This window comes from Macaca thibetana, chromosome 12, assembly GCF_024542745.1.
Source record: "Macaca thibetana thibetana isolate TM-01 chromosome 12, ASM2454274v1, whole genome shotgun sequence".
Taxonomy (NCBI): Eukaryota; Metazoa; Chordata; class Mammalia; order Primates; family Cercopithecidae; genus Macaca; species Macaca thibetana.
In genome coordinates, this window is record NC_065589.1 from 93,971,836 (window position 1) to 93,993,076 (window position 21,241).

Below are 21,241 nucleotides of genomic sequence, written 5' to 3' on the forward strand. Positions count from 1 at the left end.
TTCAACATACAAATAAAGCCTTTGAATTATTCATGCTGGATCAATCAAAAATCCTGGTGCCAAAGATGTGCTGATTCAGGTCTTCCTAACCACATTGGTCTGCCCCCTCAGAGGGCCTCTTTCCCTTCATTACCACCCCAAATCAAGGTACATTAAAATTGGCTTCCAACACAATCGGGGGATTTGAGTTCACACTTCTAAAACATAAATATCTTTTTCAAATAGTGCTGTAAAAGTAGTTTAGAAGAGTAATTAAAGACTACAAAATAGAATTCTGGAAGCCAGAAGAAAAAATCAATAAAAGTGCTCTAATTTGAGTCTGGCTTTTTGACTTTCTACTGCCTGGGAATTCACGTGCTGCATCCTCAACTAGATTAAAAGCTCTTTGAGAATGCAGGAGACAGCACTTACTTCTTTAATGGCACGATGCTGGGCATTCAGGAAACCAAAGGAAACAACCCCGACTGAACGGAAGAACCAGAATGCTGGAAACCATCATTCTCAGCAAACTAACACAGGAACAGAAAACCAAACACTGCATGTTCTCACTCATAAGTCGGAGTTGAACAATGAGAACACATGGACACAGGGAGGGGAACATCAAACACTGGGGCTTGTCGGGGGGTGGGGGTCTAGGGGAGAGATAGCATTCAGGGAAATACCTAATGTAGGTGACTTGTTGATGGGTGCAGCAAACCACCATGGTACGTGTATTCCTATGTAACAAACCTGTACGTTCTGCCCATGTATCCCAGAACTTAAAAGTATAATTTAAAAAAAAAATAGAAATAGACATGGTAAATTTTTCCCTTTAAATTCCAGTATCTAACCTATAATCCTGAAGAATGCTAGCAGGACTCTTGGTAGAGTGCTTTCAGGGATCTGCAGATTTAACTGCTTCGAAACAAATACTACATTGTGTTATTCAGAGCATCAGTACAGTCAAGCAGAACAACAAACGTGTACTCGCTTCACGTCCTTGAAAGAACCACAAAGGAATCATTGAGGAACCTCATGCTGCCCTAAGGTTTGCCCACCTCTGCAGTAAGAATATAATGAACACTCATTACAATGAATTTAGGATGTGCCCGGCAGTCTTTTCTGAGTTCAAAGTGCTTAATCTCATTAGCTACCACATACCATGTCTAATCTGATGTTCAGTCTTGTGTCTGCTGTATAATTGGGTTCAATGAGTATATTTAACAATACAGTAGGTATTGGCCCTGTAGTTCAGCATCCTTAAATAATCCATTAACTAACTTGGGGATAAAGGAAAAGGAACGAAACCTCACACATTTCCAATAATAGATTGGAAAGCAAACCAGATCCAAACCCAACCAAACTTCTGGATGTAATGGCATCAAAGTTCAGCAACTGCCTTAACTTTCCAACACAAATAAGCTTTAGAAAACCTTACACAATAAGCTTTAGATTCATCTGTTCATTCATTTGATAAACATTTATTTATTGACCACCTACTGTGAACTAGTTGTGCAGAGTCGTTGATGAGAAACTAATGTCTGTGACAAACTCAGTCCCTGCTGTCACAGAGAGCAGAATCTAGATGACTCTGATAAAAGAATGTAGACCGACCTATTTCATTTGAAAACATAATTTACATTACTTTTTAATTCCTGGAAGCCCAAATTATCTGCAGTATTTTTTATTTGTTCATTCCCAAAATGTAATTCTAATTCTACTTTATTTAATCCTCTCCCTTTTATGACAGTGCTGTCCGTTACAGTGCATTACATTCAGTCTAGTCCCATCTACTACTATGACCTTTTCAAGGCTGAATACTGTGAGATTATTTAAGACGAAAGAAAAGCAGAACTTGCAATCACCGATAGCTGGCCATCGGTCATGAACTTTTTTTACCTGGACTCATGCCAGCCCTTGTGCTAGGTTAAAACTGAAGCAACTATATAATCCTCCCAATATTCTTGAAATAGGCATTATTATATCTCTCTCTCTATGAGAGAGAAGACTGAGGCTTAGAGGGGAGAGGTAAACAAGAGAATGGGTCAACAGCAGAATTAGCTTCAACACTGAGCTTACTGAACCAAAGGGCTGTGCTCAGACTATGCATCCTAGGACATCCTACATGTTTAGTCACTTACTGGCTGTGTGGTCTCAGGTATGGTATCCAATGGCTTTGCACCTAAGCCTTGATTTCATAGTCTGTACAAAGGTGAGATAATTGCTGTCAGAAGTGCTATAATTTTGACACACCTGACATATATTAGACACTAACTGATATTCAAAATGCTTCCTGTAGACGCTGCAAATACCTCCTGATAACAGCAATGCCCCAAGGTGACTGGGCCTTGCAAAGATAGCCAATGCCCCACGGTGACTGTGGCTTGAAAAGAGCCAGAATATTTTTGCTTTGCTGGTAAGGATTTTTTTTGAAGCGATGTTTCCTTTATAAATGCATTTAGAGCTGGTTTGCTCAAACATGTCTTCAGAGGAAATTGTTAAAGCTCAAGTTTAAGACACTGGGCAGGGTGCGATCTTGTTTTCCATAAGCAGATGCTGGTTTGTGGGTTTCTGAGACCCTTGAGGAACGTAGGTGTTATCCTACTGCAACCCCCTTGGCCTAAGCATTTAACTAATCAAGGAAGCAATTTGGGAGGAAGTAAAGGACCCAAATCCAGTATAAAAGATATATTAGCTCTACAACATTTCAATATAATTATTATTTATTTAGACATCCCACAGGTGCCATGGCTGCATAATTCTATGTTCTGTTGAGGGCTCAGGAAATGACTGGGGCTTAATGCAGTTTAAACAAGCCATAACAATTTCCCAGACAGAATGCCCACCCCCATCTGTCCTTTCTCTCATCTTAAACTATTCCTTAGGCATAACCACACAACACACACTCCCAGGGAGGAGGCAGGGAAGTGCTCTGTGCATCCATTCACAAATGAGCTAGTTAAAGCCCACAGAGCACTGGTGACTTGTCTAAAGATCACATGATTGTTCAGAATTAAATGAACCGATGGCAGCAGAATCCACATCCAACCTCAGCCCTAAGCTCAGCTCACTGAGCACTGAAGATGTTCAGATCGCCCGATCCACAGCACCCCAAGCACTCTGGGAATGAACACTGAGGCACGAGGGCTGAAGGATAGAACCTAAACACTGGAACTGAGGAAACATGCCTTAAGGAGGTCAGGCCTTGGACAGTGGGAGGGGGTAGGTAAAAAAGAAAGTGACAAGAAAAAAAGGAAGATATGAACCAAACCACACATGTAACTCTTGCTTTACGATTATGGAGTCACACCTGCTGCCCACCTATGGACACCTCCCAGGGATCTAGGAAGTCTCATGTGGGTATTTTTAAAGGTAGGAAGCTGTCATCTACGTCTCTTCTCAGCATACAGTCCAGACCTCCTACCTCCAGTGCTGGTAAAGATTCCTTCCCCTTCGTTGCTTTTTATACCTCTATTCTGCATTCACATAATTTTCTGGGTGTTTTATCAGCAACTGTGCAATGGATCCCAAATACCAGAGCTAAAGGCAGTTATCAATCTTGAGATTTATAAACTTGAAATAATATGAACCTAAAAAGTAGACTCCAGTGCCATGAAGAACAAAAGTAACACCCCAACGCATTTCCAATTCACATCTGAAATAAGTTTAGCTGTTTTGCTTTGTTTTGTTTTAAACACCATACCTTTGACTGGCATGTTCTTGCCCATTATTTTAAAATATAATTATTGCTTTGGCCTCAATAAGTGATGCCTCAAGTTTACGTATCACCTGCTAGATGTAATTGAGTAAAAGGCTGTTTGTCCCTTACTTTATGATTCTCTGAAAATAGCCCCTTGCCACTCACTATTATTTTTTTCTTTTTTTGAGACAGTCTTGCTCTGTCGCCCAGGCTGGAGTGCAGTGGTATGATCTTGGCTCACTGCAACCTCCACCTCTTGAGTTTAAGCAATTCTCCTGACTCAGCCTCCTGAGTAGCTGGGACTACAGGTACATGCCACCACACCCAGCTAATTTTTGCATTTTTAGTAGAGACAGGGTTTCACCGTGTGGGCCAGGCTGGTCTCAAACTGCTGACCTTGGAGTTTGAGACCAGCCTTGGCCTCCCAAAGTGCTGGGATTATAGACGTGAGTCATTGCGCCTGGCCTTGCCACTCACTCTTAAGACCCAAGACCTAGCTCAGAGGATGGGTCCTGAGAGACCACACGTACCTCTGTCCAAACATCAGTGTGGACTTGGTCTCAGCCTCATTGAAGACAGAAGGAGAACAGCAAATGACGATGGTGGTTCTGCAGTTCCCACCCAAAGAGTCCTGAAGAATCCGAGTCATCTTGCTGTCCCGGTACGGCACATGTGTTTTCTATTTAGGAAAAGAATAAGTATTGGTTTTGACAGCCCATTCTGAGAAAAACCAGAGGCAAGCAAGTCAGGGATGAAGACACTGAGCTTAGAAATCGAGTAAAACAAGAATTTGTGGCCGGGTCTTTGGATCTTGCCCAAGTTTAAAATGCCCATTCTTTGACCTATGTCATAGGAAATTAGCATCATCATTCATACTTTTCAGTAGATGGGAACTCCCAGGGAGCAGGCATCCACAGCCAGGATTCCCTCTGTCCTTTTCCAAACGGAAAAACAAACCAGTCTCTGGTGTGTGGCAAAGGGACTACGAGGACCCAAAAGGTGGTTTCTCATAATATTATTTAATAGACGGGGGCAGGATCACTTACTGTCCCTTCTGCCAAAGCAGAGATCACATTTCCAAGAGCAGACAAAGACTTATTGATATTTTTAGCTTCATCGAGAACAGCTCCCTCGGCACCAGTTTTGCTGACCTACCAGAGAGAAAAGAAAGCAGTGAGCAGCACAGGACAGCGGAAGCACAAAGTAGAAATTTCAAATTCACACAAGGGCAAAGGGGGACAGCCTCCTGGAAAGCAAGGAAAAATAAAAGTAGAGAAGACCCACAGTGATAAAAACCATCCTTCGCGTATGAGGCTGGGGATTTGGTCTCTCCTGCCATCATTTTCCTCTCAATTGGGTTTTAGTGGAATAGCTGAAATACCTCAAGTGGTGGAGCTGCAGATGCTTCCCCAGGGGCCATCCATCCAGGGAAACCAGGCTCCAGAAGTGCTGTCACCATGGGTAGCTCGGGCCCTGGGAGACTGAGCCGCAGTCCCCATGCCGAAGGGAGCCCAGAGGGAAGCATGAAGAGAAAATGTTGTCCTGAGCCACAATGAATGGGCATATTGGAAAAATGTAAGTGACAAGCTCCAAGTTCAGGCAGATGACTAGATGTGGTAGGGTTGGTTATCCAGACTCTGTTCCTTCCCTACTTATTCTCACAACAAGGAAAAAATGAAAAATATCCAAAAAGCAAAAAACTTGGGAGAGAAATGAAAAGTCAAATGTATATTGCATTGTAAATTTGTCTTTTTTTCCTCTGCAGCCAGGGGGACCACGCAGTTTCTCCTTTGCTGTGTTATTGCTGGTAATTTCATCTTGACAGCATTTGCTCTAGGTAGAGGGCAGTCTACAGATGCTAGAAAAAAAGGGAACTCAACATGATTCATGTCTCTGCTGACTGGACAAATGATGCAGGGGCAGCAGCTGCTCTCTCAAGAAAGGAAGCAAGGAAGCAATGTTCAACTACGCAAATTCCAATCTCATATAAAGGAGAAACTCCTGATGACAGAAATGAATTCATGTCCAGGGGGAGGTTTATTTCAAAAATAGAATAGATTCTCAACTCCCTTGGAATTGTTTGTGTGGCTCCCCTACTTACACATAGAGAAATCATGTAGCTGACGGGTCACAAACAGTAACAGTCTATGTTATTTTAAGCAGTGTTATTTTAAGATGCTTTCTTATTTGAGCATCTTAACTCCATGAAATATACAAGGCAGGTATCATCTATCACCCTCCTTTGACAGACAGGAAACTGAGCCCCAGAAATATCAGACTGCCAACCTAAGGGAAGAACGCCATTCAGGAGAGATGGGAACTAAAGCCCAGAGTTCTCTTCTACAAGATCACACTGACACAGTCATATGGACACATCTAGGGCAAAGGAAAACAGGTGTGTGTGAGCAAAAGAAACTATGTGAAGGACATGATTTCAAACACCTCATAAATATCATTAGCAATAACCACTGACACTGTGCAGAGGCAAGCCTCCACTCCAGTCTGCCAGTATTAAGCAGTTTTCAGGTGTATTTAGGCTCTAAATAAAAAACGATGCTCCATTATTTCCATTCTGTTGCACATCTGTTTAACTAAAGTTACAAGCCCATACTAGTAAAATTTTAGATTCCCAACTAGAAATACACAGATGACTTTCCGCTCACGGTTTTACAAATGCATACTAGAGGACAATCCAAGTAACCATTACTTACTTGGATGTAAGTCGCCATAACTTGGCATATGGGAACTCAGTGGTGTAGTGCAATAAGTAGTGATCAATCATACAGTTAGGGAGACTGACCAAGCTTCAAGGCTGGCCTTCATGGGGACAATCAGCATGATGTCAGTGATGATGGAGGCCAGAGGGCATTGTGCACGTGGCCTTGCTCTGTGATGTTGCTCAAGGGAGATCAGTGCCTCGAGACAGGGCTTGGCAGCAGAAGTCTTTGGTGCTATGGAAGTGAGACTGGAGATTCTGGGAAGCCTATTGCTCTGGAGTACAGCCCCAGCCAGGGCCTGGGAGGGCATGGGTCAGGATGTAGACAACAAAAGAGAGTCTGGATAAAACCAGAGAACAGTAAAGGCTTGCAGCTAAGGCTGATTACAGGCCGCACTGCATGAGACAGCCAAGGACTCCCACATGGGATACCGTCAGCCCATGCCTACTGCTGGGAGAACCAGGGAATGCAGGGAGTGCCCTAGGTTCCAGACCTTCTATCAGCAAAACAAACCTGCAGAGGCAGGACTGCCACATTCCAATGGCAAAGCTCGTTCCTGGCCTATTAGAGTCAGGTACAACATGGGATTTACTCTTTTCTTAGAAGTTAATATCCCTCCCACATGTGTGCAGCTGCCTCTGCCACAGGCTAAGTCAAACCAACTCTTGCCTAACATCATCATAAGGGCCCATCAGGGATAAATCAGAGTTGGCATGCAAAGTACCTGCCTGCGACACCAATAAGAGACCTCAGGACCAGAAAAGAAAGCAGGGAAAAAGGGTTAAATGTAATAACACCTTGGCAGAGCCTCAGAACCTTTAAAAGCTCTTTAAAGCAGGAAAATAGTAGAGCATAAAAATTATACCATTGCACACTGAAGCAAATAAAAGGGGAAAATTATAGATAATACAAATAAAGAACCAATTACCTTTTCGCTCCCAGCCAAATCAACCAAATAAAGTTTCCCACTGAGTTTTTTTTCAGTCTCTACATTCTCTTGTTTAATATTTATCAGGAAGATACTGTGACTTCTAGAGCTGTGTTCATTCATGTCTGAAAAGGAAAATAGTTTACTGCTCTACAAAGAACATGTAGGTTTAGGTAGCAAACCTCTCATCTAAAAAGCATAACAAGTCATGCCTAGTAGCTCCATTTCATTGAAGTAAGTCCAGCCACTTTTAAAAATTATCTGAGACCCCTGTTTCTTCTGAAAAACAATGCTCATTCTAGAAAGACAAGATTTTAAATGTCTTCAAGGAGCAAAGAAATTAATCTAAAAATCTTAGTCGACAGTCTAAGATATCAGATTTTCTAGCTCTACCTGAAGCCCCATCCTCTAAATTCCTACTATAGCATGACTTTCCCCTTGAAGAATGCACTACTTCCTCCCCTGCCTCACTTTAAATTCCTCAGACTTTAACATCATTAATACATGATGTAGTCTATCTTAGTCATGTGCATAAGTCTTGCCTTATCAGTAATATCATAAGCTTTCTTAAGGAAGGATTAAGACTTTCCTAAGGAAGGATTAAGACATACACTTCTATAACCTATGCTAACTGCAAAGAAGGTTTCAAAAATTAAATATGCTTCATTAGGATGGGGTACTGGAAATGAAAATGCTTGCAAATCCTCGTCTTTGTCTGCCAAGCAGACAGAGACCCCAGCAACCATCCTATTCAGCCTTCATCAGCAATCAGTTCTCAAAACCATCTTACCAGATTATATGTAAAAAGCTCTAAAGATTCATTTTTAAAAAACTGTCCAAACTAACAGTTAATTCAGCAAAGTTGTAGGATACGCAATCAACATGTAAAAAAATCAGTTGCATTTCTATGTACTAACAATGAACAACCCAAAAAATTAAGAAAACAACCTTATTTATAATAGCAAAAAAAAAAAAAGAATAAACTACTTAGGAATAAACTTAACCAGAGAAGAGAAAGACTTGTACACTGGAAACTATAAAATGTGACTGAAAGATATGAAAGAAGACACAAATAAATGGATTGATTAGAAGACTTAATATCATTAAGCTGTCAGTATAACCCAAAGCAATCTACAAATTCAGTGCAATCTCTATCAAAATTTCAATGACATATTTCACAGAAGTACAAAAATCCATCCTAAAATTCATATGAAATCTCAAGGGACCCCAAATAGCCTAAACAATCTTGAAAAATAAGAACAGAGTTGAAGGTCTCACACTTCAACAATATAATGGACTTTGGGGACTTGAGGGGAAGGGTGGGAGTAGGGCGAGGGATAAAAGGCAACAAATAGGGTGCAGTGCATACAGCTGAGGTGATAGGTGCATCAAAACCTCACAAATTAGCGCTAAAGAACTTACTCATGTAACCAAATACTACCTGTACCCCAATAACCTATGGAAAAATAAAAAATAAAAGTTACCACAAAGTTACAGTAATCAAAACAGTGTGGTATTGACATAAAGACAGACATATAAATCAATGGAACAGAATAAAGGGCCCAGAAATAAATCCTCACATATATGGTCAAATGATTTTCAACAAGAGTGTCAAGACCATTTCATGTGGAAAGAACAGTCTTTTCAACAAATAGTGTTGGATATCTACATGCAAAAAATATATTAATGTTGGGCCCTTACCTTAGAGCACATGCAAAAATTTACTCCAAAAGGATCAAATACCTACATATAAAAACTAAAACTATAAAACTCTTAGACTAAAACACAGGAGAAAATCTTCATGACATTGGACTTGTCAATAATTTCCTGGATATGACACCCAAAGAACAAGCAACAAAATAAAAATAGACACTTCATCAAAATTAAAAACTTTTACCTATCAAAAGACACTATCAATAGTGTAAAAAAGCAATCCATGAAATAGAAGAAAATTTTATAAATCATATATCTAATAAGGGATTGATGTCCAGAATACATACAGAACTCCCTACAAGTCAACAACAACAAATCAACCTGATTAAAAAATAAATACAGACCTTGAATAGACATCCCTCAAAGAAGATATACAAATGGCCTATAAGCACATGAAAAGATGCTCAACATCACTAATCATTAGAGAAATGCAAATCAAAACCACAATGAAACAGTACTTCATACCATTTAGATGGCTATTATAAAAAATAGTAACAATAACAAGTTGGCAAGGATGTAGAGAAATGAAAACTCTGGTGTTCTGCTGTTAGGAATAGACAATGGTACAGCTGCTGTAGAAAATAGTAATAATAGCAAATAGTAGCGGTTTCTCAAGAAACTGAAAGTAGAATTACCATAAGATCCAGAAATTCCACTTCTGCATATATACTCAAAAGAATTGAAATCAAGGACTCAAATAGATGTTTGCACACCTTTCTTCATAACAGCATTATTCACAATTGCCAAAATGTAGAAGCCACCCAAGTGTCCATTAATGGTTAAATGAATTTTTTAATTGTTGTATATACATACAATGGAATATTATTCAGCCTTAAAAAGGAAGGACACTTGCTAGCGCGTGGATGAAACTTGAAGACATTATGCTAAGTGAAATAAGTCACAGAAGGACAAACACTTTATGATTCCACTTATATGAGGTACCTAGAGCAGTCAAATTCATAGAGACAAGGTACATTGAGCAAGAGGAGAATAAAGAGTTGGTGTTTAATGGGTTCAGAGTTTTGGTTGGAGAAGATAAAAAAAGTTCTAGAGATGGAAGGTGGTGCCGTTGCACACAATGTGAAGGTACTTAATGTCACATAAATGCATACTTTAAAATGGTTAAGATGGCAAATTTCATGTTAAGTATATTTTATTGCAATAATAAAAGAAAAACCTTACCAGAATGGTAAGAATAATAGCAATTTTTTTTTAGACTAGCAGTTCCAAACCAAGGCACCAAAATGCATTATCGGATATGCCATAAATAATTTGTAACTAAAAACAGCTTCAGAAACAGAGTGAATAACGTAAATGAGAGATGCTACTACTGTAAGAATATCTGTCTTACATTCTTTCATGTGTGTGTGTGGGTTTTAAGCAAGAGAAAAAGAAGTGGAGTTTGAATAACACTGTATCCAGGTCTAGGCTCACCTATGAAAGTTGCTATATATATGAATATCATCTGATACATTGCTCAGATAGCGAAAATGTTGAGAATTACAGTTCTGGACCACAGAATCAGAGAGTCTTGGGTAGAAGACACTTAAAGAGTCTAGACCAGTCAGCCAACCAATGCCTGAATCTCTTTTACAACATAACAGTGAACTCACTACCTCACTAGGTAGCAGGCTGCACTTGGGGCAGCTATAATGGTTGGAGAGTTCTCCTCATAGGGGTCGAAATCTGCCGCCCTAGAGCTCCAACAATCATGGGTATTCTAAGCATTGAGATGGAACAGAACAAGCTGACCCTCTTTTTTGTGTCAGCACCTTCAACACGGTAAGATATATTATATTGTCCACACACCCTCCTCTAGATTTTTTCCCTCACGCAAGCTATAAACCCTTAGTTCTCTCAGCTTCTGTTTATGTAAACTCACTCTCATTTGTCCACATCCCTCTTAATAGCATAGACAACTCTCATTTTTCACGGACCCTCTGCTGCCCGAATCCCATTTGCACTGCTTCCCTGAGACGCAATGAATATACTGAGGAAGGAACTGCAGGGTCAATGAGCCGATCTGAATGTGTCTGCTAGTAACACGTCGGAAGGCTTTCCCTAAAGCTCCTGGCTCTGCTTTCTGACTTCCTTCTTCCCTTTCTTTTTCTTGGTTACAGAGGGCAGAAATCTAACATGGTTTATTTCCACGTGTGTGACTGCAACGTATTATAGAATTTGTTGGTTTGGAATTTTTTTTTTTTTTTGAGACGGAGTCTCGCTGTGTCTCCCAGGCTGGAGTGCAGTGGCGTGATCTCGGCTCACGGCAAGCTCCGCCTCCCGGGTTTACGTCATTCTCCCGCCTCAGCCTCCCAAGTAGCTGAGACTACAGGCGCCCGCCACCACGCCCGGCTAGTTTTTTGTATTTTTAGTAGAGACGGGGTTTCACCATGTTAGCCAGGATAGTCTCGATCTCCTGACCTCGTGATCCACCCGCCTCGGCCTCCCAAAGTGCTGGGATTACAGGCTTGAGCCACCGCGCCCGGCCAGGAATTTTTTTTTAACCTGAACAATAACATGATTAAAATAAACAAACTGAGGAGTTTACTCTTTCCCTCCCTTTGGTTGGCTGGTTGTTTATTTTTCCTAATGTTGAGGCTTAGGCTGTTATCAGGGTCCAGTAAGTCTCACCCAACATCTCCAAGACCTCAGAGCCCTGTGGACAGCAGAAGGCACCCTTTCCCATGACTGCCTAGACACACTCATAGCACACATACCCTAGCGTGTGTGTCCGAGCACTGTTCTCTAACCATCTTCCCATGCATTCTTTCATTTGTGCCTCATTCCCCACCTCCCTCGGTTGGTAGGCAGACATCTGTCTCCCAAGCTACAGGGGAGGAAACACCCCCACCATGCTTACTTGTCACAGCCACGTGTCGGTTTGCTTTGCCTTCATCTATTACATCCATGACTTCCTCAGGGCTCGACACAAACCGCTCAGTGCACCCCTGGAAGAGAATCAGTTCAGGTTCAACATTAAAAGAGTTGAAAAGCAACGATATTTTGAAAGGCTGGAACATTTTCCTGTTTATCTTCTAGAGGTGCAGATAAATAGAAAAGCTGAAATATCGATCTAACAACTTCTCCTCCTTGCCCAGGGCTTGAATTCTACATTAAAGAGAAGTCTGAGCAAGCCCTAGGAAGTACAGAAGTAAACCAAAAAAAGAATTGTCAAGTTTTCCTAGGTTTCTGAGTACATATTCATACTCAACAGCAACACTTTAAGAAGACAGAAAATCAAAGAAGAAAATCAATGAGAGAAGAAATGGATGAAGTTTTGCTTTGCCTTCTATCTTTATTTATTTACCACGATGACCGCCAATAATAGATACTTTGATGTTCCACAGATAATGCCATAATAGGCGTTTCCAACTGCAAAGTAAAAACAATTGCACTCAATACCAAAGCCTCTTTAAATGTGAATAATATTAAATAATAATGTCGTAAAGGAAAGATACAATTGAAGAAAATAAATGTCAGCTTTTAAAACCAGATGAATATTAAATTTAAGGAGCCTGATTAAATGCCTATATGCTCTTTACAGATAATATTCTGTGCATCTTATGTAATAATTATTATGACAGAGACTGCAGAGAAATTAATGGCATCACCAATCAAATCTTCCTCATACCTTTACATACGGGACTCTGTTTTTATCTTCATGAACGGCCAAGTTGGTCTTGGATACTACAGAGGTGAGAATGACAGCATGCAAAGAAGAAAATAAAAGTTAAAGACTATATTGGAGGAAAAATGGAAGTTTGTTACAAAGGACAGGCAAATCTAATCTCTTTGCAATACGCAAGTTTAAGCCTTGGCTGAGAATGAACATATACCCTGAGGGCAACAGAGTATCTCTATAACTTTTCATTAATTCCTTAAGCAGAAGTGTGATAAACCATTTCAACCTCCCCAGACTTTTGTTACAGAACAAATAAAGGACAAGCACTGAGGTTACTTACCATCAAGTAAGTCCCTTATTTTGTCCAAGTAGATCTCAAAATAGGAAACCTAGTTAAAAACAAATTGAGTTGGGAATAGACATGCCACAGTGTATTTCAAAAATACCATTATTAGTACTTATGAAAGCTTTTATCATGCATGGCTAAGAAGAGTAAGAAGAGGGGTTCAAAGTGAAGACTCAGAATCTGGCCAGCTCTACTGGGATTCCCCTGCTTCCTGCTAGCTCTACGCTTCCCTAAGTGTGGACCATTCTCCATCCCCACACATCACAGCTCCCTTTGGTTGTCATTCAGGTGTTCTTAACATCGTGTGCTAGACACTTACAGGAGGACTCTAGACTTTATGTTAGACAAGCACGAAGCAAGCTTAGAAAACAATCAGTAGGCCTCACCTTATTGCATGATACTGACAGTATCATGAAGGAGCAGGGACTTAGTCCAAATGTTCACATGCAAGAAGCCGGGAGAGGACAAGGGCAGTGTTTTTAGAACTACAAGAGCTCAGAAAGGTAACTGGGCAAGAGCTGGTAACGGTGGCCAGCTCTGGTGCATCCAGGAAAGATCTGAACAAAATGGGACTTGAAAAAAGGTGGTTAGACTGTGAGAAGAAAAGGAGGCCTTCCCATTAGTCTCAAGGCTCAGCTGCAGCACCACCTTCATCAGCATCGCCTAAGAACCTGTTTGAACTGCAGAACCCTGAACACTACTGCAGTCCTGCTGAATCCAAATCCCAGAGAACAGGACCTAGGAATCTGGTTCTCAATTCCCCAGGCGATTCTTATGCTGGCTGATGTCTGAGACCTGCTTTAACTAAATATGAGGTCTTAGGGACTCAATTTACACATACCAAGACCCTATGCCTCAATTGTCCCATCTGTCACATGAAGCCATAGGGCTTTACGATGTCAAAAATCCCCCTCCAGGATTCTGTACTCTGTTTACATTTGCTTTCTGCCTACCCAATAAACTTATCTGCCCTATGTTCATAAGTTCTTTTGAAATCTAAACAAGGGAATGGGCAGAAAGGAAAACAGTTGTAAAGCTGTAAAGCTGGGATGTGACTACTCAGGTGAAACCTCATCCTTACATCCCAGCTCTGGACCAGTCATGGGGAAGCGGAGACTCTAACCCAGCACTGCTCCCAGTTCCGACTCAGCCCTGATCCATTATTTTTAATGTGCCTCGGTCTGGAACCACCCGACTGGAACCATTCCAGTTACTCTGAGATGTGGGGTCCTAGCTTGAGCCCTGGAATCCGCTGCTGGGCATCTCTCCTGGCTGCCTGTATCCCTAGCAACATCTGCCTGCTTGAACACCTGTCAGACTCCCCTGTGAGTCTGAGGCCCATCTCTCATGGACACATCTATGTGACATTTCAAAGACTCACATCTACAGCTTTGTCTAATCTCTCATGCTGCCACACTCCCCCAATCCTTATGGGTCTGTTTGGCCTCCAATCCTGCACATCTCTAACCCAGCCCTTCCTGCAGCCAACTCAATTCTAGTTCAGTGCATTCTATTTATTTCAGATTTGTCTGATTTTCAATCCATTGTCTATTATTTTTGAGATCTTAAACATGTGGCCTTATTTCCATCGATTACAGAGAAAATTAATTATGTCTTTAAAAAGTCACAAACTAGATACTGGCAAGTCTGGCAATTAGAATCATATTCACATTTAACGTAAGTAGAAACAGGATTCTGATTTTATTAATTTCTGCTTTTGGTGTGTGTGTGAGGGTGGCGATTTTGTTGTTTTGTCATTTCAAATATTTTGTGAGACCAGGCGGAAGAAAAATAAACAGGCATTGTTTGGCATTAAGAAATAGCATGTTCGGAAATAAAGTTTAAAACGTCTGTGGGACTCATTTTAAGGAGCAGATTTTCAATATTGCCTTAATCAGTCCTCTTTTTCTTGATTTAGCCTCTCACTACTCAGTTCAAAATACGAAGTAGTCAGCAACTAATTTGCCCACTTATAATTATTATTTATAAAACAAGTAAGCATAACTACAAATGCTACACAGAAATCTGGACTGTAAAATTCAGCCCTAGAGACTAAGAGTGTTGTTCCTCTCCTCCCCCAACTTCATGCTAGGGCTGTTTTTATCTTAATAAGATTCTAACACAAGACCCTATTTTGAGGGCAGTAATTGGTTTAACATCTTATTCCAGGATTATCACATAAGAACCCTGCAGTAGTTTAAGCTATTTAAATGCAAACAGCCCTAAAGAAGCACTAAGCTTCTAAATCTTGATCCCATCAAAGCAACAAGCTTCTGTATCCTTAGATATAAAGAATCTTGGCAAGAAGGAGAAGCAGGCTTTAGCCAACAAAAGGACTCCTAAGGAAAAGTGATTTGCTAGATGTAATTTAGAGTTGGGCAAACAGTTGTTGCCTTCTTTTTATGTAATTTACGAAAGGTATATAGTAGTAAGGGGAGAAGTTTCATACAATTGAAAAGGTATCACATATGCCTAGACCTAGGTCAGACCTAGGGTCAATTCTTAGCTTTATCAATAACTTGCTGTTTAAGTTGGGCCTTCTAACTCCGCGTCTTTTTTTTTTTTTCAGACAGAGTCTCTCTCTGTCACCCAAGCTAGAGTGCAGTGGAGCGATCTCAGCTCACAGCAACCTCTGCCTCCTGGGTTCAAGTGATTCTCGTGCCTCAGCCTCCTGAGTAGCTGGGATTATAGGCACACACCACCATGCCTGGCTAATTTTTTTTTTTCTTTTTTTAGTTGAGACAGGGTTTCACCATGTTGGCCAGGCTGGTCTCAAACTCCTGACCTCAGGCGATCCACTCGCCTCAACCTCCCAAAGTGCTGGGATTACAGGTGTGAGTCACCGCGCCCGGCCTAACTAACCGTGCATCTTTAAACTTCCATTTCCTCATCTCTGAACAGATGGGCCTGGTGCACTAAGATCCCAGCCTGAAGGGAAATCTCTTAGCAGATCTGCTCAGCAAGTCTTCTTAGAACTGCCCCTTCACCCTCCCCAGCCACAGTGGGGGCCCCCAGACAGCATGTGCATCCTGGACACAGCTCATCAGGCAGGGGGGAGCCTATGTAGGCTGGGCCAATGAGTCCCTTCGCAAGGGAATTTGGGGTTGGAAATAAGGGAATGCTGGAGCAGCAGCTGCCATGTTGCCAACCCCTTCTCCCACCAAAAAGAGAGAAGATGCTCCAGAACAAGAGAAAGAAGTCAAGCAAGAGGGCAGAAAAGCAGGGACTGTAACGGATTTGGGGTTTCTTTTGGAGGTGATGACATGCTCAAGAATTAGATAAGGATCATCATTGTACGCTGTTGGGAATATATTAAAAACCATCAATCTATACACTTTTAAAGGGTGAATTTTGCGTTATGTGAACAATATCTCAATTGTTTAAAAAGTTTAAAAAGAAAAAAGAAAAACAGGGCTTAGATTTCCTGCCCTCCACACTTCATCCTCCACAAAATGCCTACTGTCAGATTCTGTCTCTTATAACAATATCCTCTATTTGCTTAAACAAGTGCCTTTCAGTCACTTGCAAAAGAGGTGTTCCAATGAATACATCCTAATAACAAATTTTATTATTAAACAGCTACAGTAAGAGAGTAGAAATCTCTCTTTTAATGTAAATTGAAGTCCATAACAAGTTCTGGTTTAAAACAAAAACAAAATACAAAGAGGAAGATAAAAAGGAGGAGAATTCCTCTTCCCAACATTTCTCAGACTTCTGCTCTGTGACGCTCTGCTCAAAACACAAGTCTGTGATACTCTTAGGGGGAGAAATGTGTCTATATTCAAATAAGCTGGGAAATGTAATCTAATACATGTCCCCTTTGCAGAGCACGTTGAAACTTGTGATAAATTTAACACTGTTCAAGGAAGCACTTTCCCAGCTCATTTGGCCTTATAGCCCTTTTCCCTGCAAGCCCACCATTAATAATACGAGGCACTGTGTTCCACAGAACACACTTTGAGAAATGCTGCCCTAACCCACACACAAACACATTTCAGTCATATCCACGGAGATCCAGAGGATAAAGGGTAGAATTCGGGCAACAATCAAGATGATTTCCTGCTAAAGAAGGCTTTTGCTTTCATTATCTGGATATTTCAAGCAAACCCTCCAGATACCTGTTAGCCTAGGTCAGTAAGGAAGAGGGCTCTGCTTACCACAAGAATGTAATTTAAATTAGTAAGATCATCTTTTATATCTATTTGAAAGGAGGAGGGATAAGAAACGTTATCTGGGGCCCAGTGTCTTCTCTTGACCAATCAGTAATACATACCTTTATGTGAAATTCCAGGTTCTCATCCATGGAGTAGATATGGTCAAAGATATCATGAGCAATTCGTGGGATGATCCCCATGAGCTGGGGGTCGTGCAGCTTCCCCTAGTGGGTGAAAATACAAACACAGGCCGTTAAAGGGTGCTGGGAGACACAGGAGAGAGAGGAGGAACCATTGCTGGGTTCCTTAGACAGAACCTGGTGGAGCAGGAAGCACCCACGTGTGCCTGCCGGCTCCCTTGGGCATCTACCTGACTTGCCAACAGACCAGAAGTTGGTGGAAAAACTCAATGTGTTCATCTGTTTATCCAGCAGGGGAGCACTTGTGCTGTTAAATTCTGAGACCCACAGTATTGCCTCCAGCGGCCACTCAAGGCAGCAAATCAGTGTCTATGTGGCTAGTGTGGGGTGAGGAGGAGAAGGGAAAGGGAGCAGGAGAAGGAATGAGAATATATGGGTTTGGGTTTTGAGTATTTACAAACTGACTTGAGCCTGCAGGTCCAAGTAAGGTAATGTCCTTTAATGAAATAACCTTTAGAACTGATTTCCAAAAATTTTCAAAATTTCTAAGAACCTTATTCTGGCAACACTTTCAGTATCATTTAACAGATCAATCAAGAAAATACACTTCGTCAATTTCTTTTAAAAATCTGTAGTCTGGCCGGGCGCGGTGGCTCAAGCCTGTAATCCCAGCACTTTGGGAGGCCGAGACGGGCGGATCACTAGGTCAGGAGATCGAGACCATCCTGGCGAACACGGTGAAACCCCGTCTCTACTAAAAAATACAAAAAAAAAGGGCGAGGCGGCGGGCGCCTGTAGTCCCAGCTACTCGGGAGGCTGAGGCAGGAGAATGGCGTAAACCCGGGAGGCGGAGCTTGCAGTGAGCTGAGATCCGGCTACTGCACTCCAGCCCGGGCGACAGAGCCAGACTCCGTCTCAAAAAAAAAAAAAAAAAAAAAAAAAAAAAAAAAAAAAAAAAAAAAAAAAAAAAAATCTGTAGTCCCCAGGCTGAATTGTTCTAAATAAGTTTTAGCTGTTTCTAACACCTAAATCCACGTTTAAGATAGTCTTATATTCTTCTTTCCCCCCTTTTCTACTTTACTCATTTTACCTAAGGGGATGGGGACAGGTAAATTATCCTGCTATTTGGATATTACCAAAACCACTTCTAAGGTCCAGAATTTGCCACCTCTGAAGATTTTAGAAAAGATGCCATAGGATCTGACAGCAACTCCTAATGAAGACTTCCAGAAGCATTTAAAGCAACACACAAGCTCCAGAGAGCCTTTGCCTAAGCCCACCATCAAATAAGCATTTAAGTTCTCATATGAGTTCAACAACCCATCAGTGAACAAACACACGGTCTGCAGGTTTAAAGTGATCAGTGCCAACCGTACACCCAGAGAATTTTCCAGATTTTTTTTTTTCTTTAGACAAGGTCTCACTCTGTTGCCCAGGCTGAAGCGCTGACTGCAACCTCCACTTCTCAGGCTCAAGTGATCCTCCAACCTCAGCTTCCCTAGTAGCTGGAACTACAGGTGTGCACCACCACACCCGGCTAATTTTTTGTATTTTTTGTAGAGACAAGGTTTTGCCATGTTACCAAGGCTGGTGTCCAACTCCTGAGCTCAAAGTGTCTGCCCACCTTGGCTTCCCAGAGTGCTGGGATTACAGGCATGAGCCACCTCATCCGGCAGTCTGGCTTCCAGCAAAGCTGTCTCATCTGGAAAAATGGGTACTCCTCTGGAATGCCCTTATCTATTAAGAATCTAAATAGTTTGATGTATTGATATTGTTTTTTAGTTTGACTGCATACTTCCTAAAGATAGGGATGGCCAGTGCATGTATATTTCTCCCCATTGCTTACAAAATTTAGTATTTATTACATAGCATTATTGTATAATTTAAGTTAAATAGGATATATAAAGTGCTTAGTGACATGGGACGGGCTCAAATAAATGTTCGTATTATATCACTCAGCTCATAGGAGGTTCTCACGAACAAGTTGTTAGAGTTTATTTCACCTGAAGAGTCTGAAACACATTTCTATCTCTGACAATTAATACATATCTTCGGAAAGAAAACAGTGCCAAATGACAGACTGACAATCTCAGATCTTGATAACTTTTAAACTGTATATTCCATCATAAACATGTAACAAATTAGACAATGGGCCCCCACATGCTCTGAAGCATGGAGATCACTGGCAGGAACAATACCTATGGTGAGAACATCATTTCCGTATTGTCAAATGTCATGACTCCACTCAGCCAATCAAAAGACCTCCCCTACCCAAGCCCTCCAGAGCTTTTTAATAATTGATGATAATCCTTCAGCTTCTCCTCAGTAGCCCACAGCCAGAGAAGAACGACTGATAATCCAAAAATCATTTATAATTGACTCACATCTATTTTCCTATATGCTTTCCCTTTCAATGGATTTATCTCCCCATTGATTCCTGGCTTATACAAGTGCTGACATCCCTTTGTTTGCCTTTGTCAGGGCAAGAACCAAGGCAGAACCAGAGATGAATCTAGGACACTCTCTACTTTGTGTCTCTCTGAAGTCCTCACCCTAAAATCAATGTAAGAAAAGTGAGTGTTCTCATAATAATGCCTCCCATCCCCACAGGAACAGACGCATACCCAAATCCACTGCAGGCCTAGCAGCTGGCCTGCTTGATCCAGCTCAGATGCTCAAGAGCGGTAAGGGCTTTGTGTGCAGTAAACTAGGCCTGCCGAAACAATCTGCAGGTGTGCGTATGCAGGGGAGGATGTAGGGCATGTGGAGCGTGCCTGTGTGTGTGTGTGTGTGTCTGTGTGTGTGTGTCGTGTTAGGGGAGCATATGGATGTGTGATGTGTGTGTGGTGTATGTCTGTGTGTGATACATGTGTAGGGTGTGAGGGTTATGTCTGCATGTGTGGGGGCGTGTGATGTACGTGGAGTATTAACATGTATGTGTGATGTGGGGCATATATGTGTGTGAGATGGATGTAGGGAATGTGTGCAGGCATGTGCTATAGCGTGAATGTAGGAAGTGTGGCGAGTGTGGGAGTGCTTGTGGCGTGTGGCATTCTGTGGTGTGTGTGTATTGTATATGTGTGATATGTGGTGTCTGTGTCTGTATGATGTATGCGGTGTGTGTGTGTGTGTGTGTGTGTATATGGGGGTATATGTGTGTGTTGTATGTGTATATATGTGGGGTCTGTCGGTATGTGTGCATGTATATGTGGGAGCGTCTGTATGTGGTGTCTGTGTGTGTGTGTATGTGGGGGGTATGCTATACGATGTGTGGTGTGGGGTATGTGGTATGTCTGTATGTGTGTATGTCTGTGTGTGTATGATGGGGGTGTGGTATATAGTGTGTCATATGCATGTCCATATGTAGGTGTGTGAGGTGTACATCTCTGTATGTTTATGATGTATGTAGGGGTCACATGTGGTATACAGTGTGTAGTGTGTGCTGTGTTTGTGTGTGGTGTGCATATACCTGTGTGTATATGTATGATGTATGTGGAGGGGTGGTATGTGATGTCCGTGTGTGCAAGTGTGTGACGTGTATATGTCTGCGTGTGTATGATGTATGGGGGCATGTGCAGTATGTGTTGTGTGGTGTGTCTGTATGTGTGTGATATATATGTCTGTGTGTGTTTATGATGCATGTGAGGGCCTTGTGTGGTGTGAGGTATGTCTGTGGTATGTATATGTCTGTATGTGTATGATGTATGTGGGAGGGTGTGTGGTATGTGGTGTGTGGTGTGTCTGTGTAGGTATATGTGTGATGTGTATATGTTTGTGTGTATGATGTATTTAAGCAGTGTGGTATATGGTGTGTGGTGTGTCTGTGTGTATATTATGCATGTGGTGTGTCTGTGTATATGTGTGTGGTGTGCATATGTCTGTGTGTGTCTCCTGTATGTGGGGGGTATGTGGTATATGGTGTGTCTGTGTGTGTATGTGTGT

The 21,241-nt window shown here is 41.6% G+C and overlaps 1 protein-coding gene across 1 annotated transcript in view; it reads right to left on the minus strand.

The window, feature by feature from the left end:
• The window catches only part of KIF5C (kinesin family member 5C), a 153,658-nt gene that overhangs the window by 72,716 nt on the left and 59,701 nt on the right, over nucleotides 1-21,241 (minus strand). Inside the window, exons 4-10 of the mRNA XM_050752192.1 lie at nucleotides 17,279-17,383; nucleotides 13,000-13,048; nucleotides 12,669-12,724; nucleotides 11,898-11,985; nucleotides 7,325-7,449; nucleotides 4,726-4,830; nucleotides 4,210-4,358 (exon numbers count right to left, since the gene is read on the minus strand). Coding sequence (XP_050608149.1) covers nucleotides 4,210-4,358; nucleotides 4,726-4,830; nucleotides 7,325-7,449; nucleotides 11,898-11,985; nucleotides 12,669-12,724; nucleotides 13,000-13,048; nucleotides 17,279-17,383 — 677 coding nt within the window. The remainder of the gene's footprint in view (nucleotides 1-4,209; nucleotides 4,359-4,725; nucleotides 4,831-7,324; nucleotides 7,450-11,897; nucleotides 11,986-12,668; nucleotides 12,725-12,999; nucleotides 13,049-17,278; nucleotides 17,384-21,241) is intronic.